Source organism: Nicotiana sylvestris, chromosome 7 (assembly GCF_000393655.2).
Source record: "Nicotiana sylvestris chromosome 7, ASM39365v2, whole genome shotgun sequence".
Lineage (NCBI taxonomy): Eukaryota > Viridiplantae > Streptophyta > Magnoliopsida > Solanales > Solanaceae > Nicotiana > Nicotiana sylvestris.
In genome coordinates this window covers 81,318,758-81,327,719 of record NC_091063.1, presented here as the reverse complement: position 1 = coordinate 81,327,719, position 8,962 = coordinate 81,318,758, and the positions used below count along the sequence as shown (strand labels likewise).

The 8,962-nt window shown below is 33.6% G+C and overlaps 1 protein-coding gene and 1 long non-coding RNA gene across 2 annotated transcripts; both read right to left on the bottom strand.

Annotated features, from left to right (window-relative positions):
• Positions 1-2,158: 2,158 nt before the first annotated feature.
• LOC138874209 (uncharacterized) lies at positions 2,159-3,283 on the bottom strand. Its single transcript, XR_011401256.1, has 2 exons — positions 3,138-3,283; positions 2,159-2,367 (listed from the first exon to the last, which is right to left on the bottom strand). It is a non-coding gene; the product is annotated as an uncharacterized lncRNA (long non-coding RNA).
• Positions 3,284-6,856: 3,573 nt separating this feature from the next.
• LOC104229700 (ethylene-responsive transcription factor 3) lies at positions 6,857-8,026 on the bottom strand. The gene has a single exon (XM_009782387.2). The coding sequence runs from the start codon at positions 7,761-7,763 to the stop codon at positions 7,086-7,088; it is 678 nt and encodes a 225-aa protein (XP_009780689.1). The 5' UTR covers positions 7,764-8,026; the 3' UTR covers positions 6,857-7,085.
• Between the last annotated feature and the right edge of the window lie 936 nt (positions 8,027-8,962).

Below are 8,962 nucleotides of genomic sequence, written 5' to 3'. Positions count from 1 at the left end.
CACTTCATGCGTGCCATAGACTCTGTCCCTCATGGACTTTATTCTATTTGGAGCATTAGCAGCTGAAATATGACATTTAGCTTTGGGTCAGCAAATGCGTCTGGCAATAATTTGTAAATGAATTATCACTTGAACTTCAAGTTTATATTTTCTTGTACGAGGATCTATATGTATTCATAATAATTCATTTCACGTATCACTTTCTCAGCTGCCCATTTTCTCCCCCTAATGTTGGGATCACCAACACATTTCCCAACCATCTTTGGGAACTCATCTTTGTGCATTTTGGTGGCATAATTAAATCATATAGCACATCCATATTTCTATATAGAAATTATTTGGTTCCTGACCCTGAACCGATTGTGATAGGGAGAAATTTTTATAACTTGGCTAGATGCGTACAAGTGCTGTTGTATATTAAATAATAAATCTCATACCAAATTTCGTTTTTGGGAGTTTTGTTCTCATAACCAATGATTTAGCTATAATTGGAGGCATACAATTTCTGCTAAACCAACTTGGATTTAAACCAGTATTATTAAGATAAATCATCATAATTTATATTCTGGAATTGTGCTCTAATAATTTGAGCAAGCAATCTTGCAAAAACCAAACTGCAAGTTGATAACAAATGCACATGTGACCATAAAATAGATGCATCTATTAAAATCATATAATAGTAAACGGTCCACATGACATATGACTGGGCCCATATATATATATCACCTTTTATTCCTTCCAGAAATCAAAGGATTCAATCACAACCTTTAACTGGTATATCATGAGAATAATCAGCACAAGAGAATTCTTGAAGAATCTTCTATTCTTCAATATGTGTCAATGTAATTCTTAATTAATTTTTCGCATTATAATTGAACCGAGATGGTCAACCGGTCATGCCAATTAATATTTGTTTTAGTAAACCTCTAGTTTACTTGTGGCATATGATTCCAGCATCATGCTTATATTTGTGTAGTACAAATAGAAAGAAGATCGGGTAACCTTTCATATCTACCCGGTATGATTATAGAAATATGAAGATATTCAATCTTCCTTTCATTTATAGTCTCAATATGCCAATCACTTTGACTTATATATTTGAAACTCAAAAAGTTTCTTTTGAGACTTTATAATATCAATGTCATGAATAAGTTTATTCATCTGGGTAGTAATAAATTAGTTTTTCTGGAGTTCTTAACAACTTTTGTACTACAAGATCTTTTATCATACCATTCATATGGTAAATATCTCCTTCACGGATAAAATTATATCATAATAAATTGTCATGGTCAAAATCATTATAAGCAAAATCATTTCTTGCTTTAATTTTGCCTTTAATAACTTTTATAAGGCATGACAAAATAATATTTGGCATATCACATGTACGCGACCAATGACATATTCATGTAACCACACAATAATATTTATTCTCTTTATTTTACTCAAACCTCCCTTAGAGGTGAGTTGTGTGGTATTCATATAATCATGAATTGCATGTCTTTATTCATTGCTTTTATCACATATTGCCACATTCAACTTTAGGAATGGGTTTGCATTCTCAATGCTTATCACAAGTCACATTCTCTTCAAGGAATGGATCATAATCAGAGACGTGCTTTATTATTTTCATACCAATTTGATGGTAAGCATTGCCTTCATATTTTGAAGGACTATTTTGAGAACTCTTATTGTTCTCCTTTTATAATCATAGTGATGATTATTATTATTTTGATATTTGGAACGCCCACGTTCATTGTTCAACTACGTGTCTTCATTGAAACTTATTATGCATTGTTATCACATTCACTTCAAGAATGGAGCAAATCAAGTGGGACAATTTTTATGCATTTTCATGAAAAATATATTATTTTTCTTTAGTCATCATTATATCATCAATATGGTACATTGGGACTCAAACCCAATGTCTTACCAATATAAAGGCATGTTAGGCCATAATAAATTGGGACTCAAACCCAACTCTTATCATTATGGAGCATCAGGACTTGATCCCGATGTCTTATCCTCAATTAATGGCATAATAGGCTAAACAATATTGAAATTCATTCTCAAGCCTTAATTTCAATCACATGCCAAGAAAATTATACACAACTAATTTGTAACTTAGCAAATCAAATTTGCTTTCTTAAATAAGTGTACAAATCTCAAATCAGCGTAAAGCTTTATTAATTATTTGTAGCATCTATATGAAATACAATTGTTTGTAGTCAGAATATTTCTTCTAAATTCTATTAGAGTTTAAAAGGATCATAAAATCATTGTCATAATATTTATTGAGTCTCTCTCAAAAATATTGTTGTTTTCGGGGTATACCCTACCTATTGGATTTGATTTAACGCCATGACTTTCCTTCACTCAATTCAACCAAGCAATTAGTGAATAAATTTATCAAAAGTACACCATATATGTAACAACACATATATAGTATTAATACATAAATTTAGCATTTATATTACCTGAAAAGTGACATTATAGGTAACAACTTACCAGTTGTAGCTTGTGCATCATTCATATAAAATACTTAAAAATGGTAAGTCAGTAGCAAACATCAAGTAGGTCATGGATACTCAAAAATACCTCTTCTAGTAGTCATACTAATCATTGTTTGCTTTCAAATGATACGACCATAAATTATGAAGTATACTTTCTCAATAGCTGGTTTGTTTTCCAAACTTCAAAGAAGTAATTAATCAACCTAGATAAAGATGTGAAGTATTTCTTGTTTTCTTCAAGATGATTTATGCTTTTAATCAGTATGACCAATTTTATTTTATTTTTTATTCCTTTTTTTTGGTACTATATGCAAGTGTAAAAATCCAAAAGGAAAAAAATATTCATCCAAGTAAAAGAAAATGTTAAAAGCGGCAGGACAGATTGAAGATAGTTAACACATAAATATGCATAAGACAACTTATATAAAATATCCTTGGTTACCATGACATGCATCATATCAACAATTAACTGCTACTATGATTTTAACATACAGAACTTCGAAAATTTTATTCCATTCATGTGATATAAAAGATGTAATATTAATATGTGCTTATACAATACAGGTGTAGTACGAAGTTGTGTGCATCTGAGATTTTAAAGGAATGACAAGTATAAGATAATCATACCTTCTTACATTTCATTACTTATCATATGTAGTTTCTCTTTACATTTAACCATGTGATGATATGTATGGCTTCTAATTGTAATCTTTCCGGATGTAGGAAAAATTTTGTAGATATATATATACAATTGGTTAGAGACTCGTGCTGATAACGTGTTATGAAATAAAAGAAATTTAGTAAAACATGAACAAGAAATAAAGACAATTTAGTAAAACATGAACAAGAAATAGAGATAGAGAGAAAAGAAGAGATTTTCTTCTTAAATTGTATGTATTTTCTTATCTATTACAAAGCCTTTATATAGGCATGAAAAGTGAAGAAAATATGTCATGGAATATGTCATTGAACATAGAAAATATGTCATTGAATATGTCACTAACCATTTGAGAGAAAGATCACGGAGGAAGAGTAGACATCCACCATATTTTGATTTTTATCATAACAGATATAGTTTTTAAAATTTTATTTTGGTAATTATAAAAAATCATAATATGTCTTGGTAACTCCTCATATCTCGATCACATAGCAGAATCCCCGGTAATTTTACCTTTTTAAAAATAATATTAATTTTACGGGTTCCTACTGGTATATGTGACAGACAACTCTATCCATTCACGGGTTACTTACTATCTTTCATGAGCACATATATCAAGCAACTTTATTCGCCGATGCTTGAAGGGATAGGAAGAAATCAGTTCTACCAGAATCATCATGGTTATTTTCAATGTATACTTCTACATGATGCAAGTAGATCGCGACACCTGAGAAATCAGTTAACTATATAGTTTATGGGGAAACGAAATCAAATTAATATTATTAAGTAGATTGGATACGGATTTTCTCTTTACAATGCTTTTTGAAGTTTAGCTTTCTTAAATGCATTTTGGCAATAGCAAACAAGTTTGGCTACCAATTTGGTTCTATTTTGTTAGAAGGAAACCATTGAGACATTTACTTATTAAATAATTTTGAAGACGGAATTCTTGGGGGTAAGTGCATAAGAGACCAACCATACTCACTATTTACCGGCACCAAAATTAATCGAATATCTCATTGTTTATATATACAATTCTAATACTTCATACATATTTGCGATTCGGGGGGGGGGGGGAGGGACAAACTCTTGCGCAGGTAGATTTAGTCAGAGTTAGAATATTGAGTTTATGAGTTTTGATTCTAAAAACAGTTCAAATAAATTTGTATACTTAGTGATCCTTTTAATACAAATACAAGATTTTGGCTAAAGTTACTGAATTTTAAGCCAAACTGTAGCGCATACCGCATGTTTTTGAAAAGGCAATGAGGCCCTACATACGGAACTTTATGTCATATCTGCAAATCTGATTATAATTTTCAAGTGCAGTTTCAGTTTACAGGAGCTGGCCTACTAACCATTGGGGCAACTGCAGGTGGCTCTTTAACTTTCTGAGAGAGAAGCAGTGGGTTCTGAACTTTTGATGCTTCATAGCAAAAGCCCGTAAATAAGGGAAGAGGTTTCCATATATGTCTAAGAATCTGCTAAGTGATTTTCCTTCTAAAGTAAAAGCAAATTTCTCCAATATGGGGAGAGGCGTTCCATTTCAATCTAAGAGGACATATCTGACTTCACTTGTATTTCATTTGTTGGATATGTCTACTGTGCACTCCTGAAAATCAACATGCACATGAATGAACAAATTAAGAAACCTACATACTACTACAAGGTTTCTGCTCAATTTTCTAACAAGGACGCTACACTTCAATGCAAAACAGACCAGTCTGGCTACTATATTAGTCCATATCCGCCATCATGTAATTGACCTACTTATCTAAAAGCTTGACCTATTGATGTTATAGCCTGTAGGCCGTTACTAATATCCAAATCAAACATGGGCAACTGCTATGTTTCTTACAATGAACCAATGCTAGAGATTCTGGGTTCCTCTCCAAGATGGATCAAGACTACAATACGGAGATTACTCTACGTAAGACCAGAGAAGAGATAACAAGTTACAGGAAATAAGCATATAACAGAATTTAATAGAGAACACTTCTTTTCAGTGATAGTTGCTCACTGAAAAGCCATTGCATGCCATGCCATGCAGCATTCACAAATACAAACACGCATACCTCACAAGCAGCTGCTCTAATGAGAACTACAAGACAATATTAAGGTAACTGCAGACGTCAAGCTAATTAAAAGGATTCTCTGAATCTAAAGAATTCAAGCATGATACAAGAGAAGAGATAATTACTTATAGGACACTAGATACATAATTTATTAGAGAATTTGTTAATGAAATTTGCTTAAAATGTGAATGAAAGCCTTGCCTTTGCATGGAAAGCCATACAGCATTCACAGATAGAAACATGTATATATTGCGAGTAGCTACATTAATGAGAACTACTAAGGACAATATTAAGGAAACTAACACATCAACCTAACAAAAAGGGATCTCCACAATTACGTACTAATGACATGATCTGAAGAATTCAAGCATAACACATAAGAAGATACAACAAGTTACAGGGCATACGCTAGAAACAGAATCCATTGGATCTTCTGAGATATACTCCCATACAATGCAAGTTAAAAGCCATTGCATGGCATGCTATACGGCATTCACAATTACAAAGACGTATACTTCGAAAGTAGCTACATTAATAAGAACTATAGAACAATATTAAGTCAACTATAAACGTCAAGCTAACAAGAACGAATCTCTAAATAACATATTAATGACATGAGCTGAAGAAGTCAAGCAAGACACACGATAGAACAAGTTACAGGGCACAAGCAAGAAACAAAATCCACAAGTTCATATGAGAGATATACTATGGGAGTTAAAAGCCATTGCATGGCATGAGTAGCTGCATTAATAAGAACAATTTATGGCGCAACTATACACATCAAGATAAACAAAAAGGGATCTCCAAAATTACGTATTAATGACATGAGCTAAACAATCTAGGCAGGTTCCAAGCAGCTACCACGCAAAACCATGCACAGGGAAAGTCTGTGGGTAGCCATATATAACGCAAAAATACTCACACCAATAAACATGTGCAAGCAAGTTAAAATACATTACAAGCTAACACCATCTCCATCAGAATGCAGTATTACTACAACTACTAATGCTTCAAATCTTAAATCAAAATGCTCTACATATTCAGGTAAAAGCAGCAGTTAATTCATATTCATGCATAGCTAGAAAACAAAATTAAACCAAAAATTCCAATCATCAATACTCCAGCTTCAGATTAAAGTTGATATGATCCTTTGATCCCACTCTATCAAATAACCATCACTACATTCACACAGTTGTCCTCAGATGAAACTAAATGAATATAAAAACTTCACACTATAACAAACAGCAGGAAAACAGGTAATAGTCAATTTCCACCTCAGTGTTAGAAGAAGTATAATTCAACTCTTCAACACTACAAAAGTAATATAGGTGTTCCAACGCAATGAAAATACATCCATATAGAAAAATAAGCATTATATGAAGAATATAAAACAAGTAACCACGAATACTAATATTTGATCATATGAAGTCTCACTTGTTACATAGGCCGAAAGGGGAATAGATAACATCATACACATATAATAACAGCACAGAAAGATCCCAAATTTCCCTCTAATCTTGCATGTCAATATATAAATAAACACTATTTCAACCCAAACAACATAGGAGTTTAAGACACGCAATAAGAACTAATTTGACATACACACTGGTCCATCCATCCAACATGAAATCCCATGATATAAAATATGAGAAGTAAATTAAACAAGTGAATTCTCTTCCAACAACAGATGATGACTCATAGCAGACATAGTTTAGCCTTAACTCTATGGTTCTCTTTTTTTTTTTTCCACATGCTTTCCTTCGCCACAAAAAAAAGAAATTAAAAAAAAAAAACTAGGTAAGCCAATGGTTCAAATGACAGGCAGATTAAACCATCATTTCATCAAAGACATAGCGCTGTGCAGTGAAGATCGTCGGCGCCGGCGTCATCCATCGGCGGAGGTAAGTTTAGATCGAAAAGCAACGGCTTTCTGAAAGACGAAGAAGCTATGTTGTCATTGTCATTGTCATTTTCTTTTTCACAGTCGCCGTGGTCAACGACGGAAGACGACGAGTCACAGTCGCTATGGCAATCGTCCGGCACGACGGGCGGCGACCGCGTATACTTTCTGGAAGACGCCGTTGTCTGCTGCCGCGGCGCCGGCGGCGGTCGAGGTCCACTGAAGGACTCCACCGTACTACTCATGGAGCTCGAGGTAGGTCTCTGTGAAATAATCGGATTATCCTGAGGGTAAAATCGGGAATCCACAAACGGATCGTTATTAGGGTTATGCCCTTGATTGAACTGGTGATGATGAGCATAAGGCAAAGGGAAATTAGTTTTGGCTTTAGGACCGCGAAGGGCACGCGCTGCGGCGTCATAAGCACGCGCGGCATCCTCAGCAGAATCGAAAGTACCTAACCAAACCCTAGTTTTCTTCCAAGGGTCTCTGATCTCCGCCGCAAATCTTCCCCATGGTCTTTTTCGGACTCCACGAAACCTTATCTCTTTAGATCCTCCAGATCCATTTGGTTCTCCGGTCACCGGTGCCGGTGCCGCCGCTGCTCTACCTCTCCGCATGGTCGGCCCACTGGTTCAAAAAAAAGATTTTTTTTCTTTTTGGAGATGAAAAATAAATATTAAGGGATATAAAGAGAGGGCTAGAATACAGCCATGGAAGAGATGAGGATTCAGAAGCTCTAACTTTCTCTCTCTAAAAACACAGCTTCTCTCTCTACTGTTTGTGGTCTGTTTGGGTGAAGGAAAGTTGAGAGAAAGAGAGAGCCCCTCTCTCCCTTTTTTTTCCTCTCTCTTTTCTGTTTTCCTTTTATTATTTCTAGGGTGTTGTGAATTTTAATTTTTTGGGAAGTGAGAAATTGGTAAGGAAAGAGAAAAAATCAGAGGGGGTAAAAAATAATTAATGGGTTTTGTTAGGGGGAGGTGGGTGAGTTTTGGCTTTCTCGAGAACTCTACCTTGACTTTGATTTAAAAAATTAAAAATTAAATTTTAAAAAAAAAAAAAAAAACCTTGTCTTTGACCCATTTGCTTCTTCTTTCTTTTACTTTTCGCGCAGAGTCCTTTATTTCTTTCTTTATTTGTGCTATGCCCCAAATAGGGACATTCAAATGAGATAATAGTCCTCACCTTTCTTTTCTTTTTTTCTTTTTTTTTTCCCACTTCAAAATTATGTAGGCCGGAGTTGTTACTGCAATAATGATAGAACATTCTGTTTAAATTTCAAATTATTAAAGTTGGTAGCGTTTGCAATTTTGTATAGAAGAAAATAAATAAAAATTGAATTAAATACGGATTGTACATGTAGTTGGTGAAATAAATGGAGTATTACGACTTTCTTCTTTTTCTTTTTTTTTTCTTTTTTTGGTGTGGATACTTGGCACCCTTTTATCATGTTACGTGGAAACAGTAACTGGGAGTATAAAAATTAATGAGATGATCGTATATGTTATTTAATCGAAACTAAGTAATAAAAATTAATATGTAGATAAATATATACCGTTATTTAGATAAGTTTTTAGCCTTCTAGATTTTGTACAACTTGTAATTATTGCAAATAAAACAAACAGATCAGCACGTAAGTTGGGAAGATGCAGTTTAGCTTACAAGTTAGTACTACCATATTTCATTGTACTACTTGTCAAAGAATGATGCTTGCTTTCGCAATTATCTCATAGTTCTGTCAAAGAATCAAATGATTTCTACTAGCTTTTCAAATTTTTGCACTCATAATATTTCAATTTTTTTGAATAAAATACATATT

Excerpts from the sequence above, each read along its gene's own strand:
- LOC104229700 (XM_009782387.2), bottom strand. The coding sequence starts at position 7,763 with ATGCGGAGAGGTAGAGCAGCGGCGGCACCGGCACCGGTGACCGGAGAA.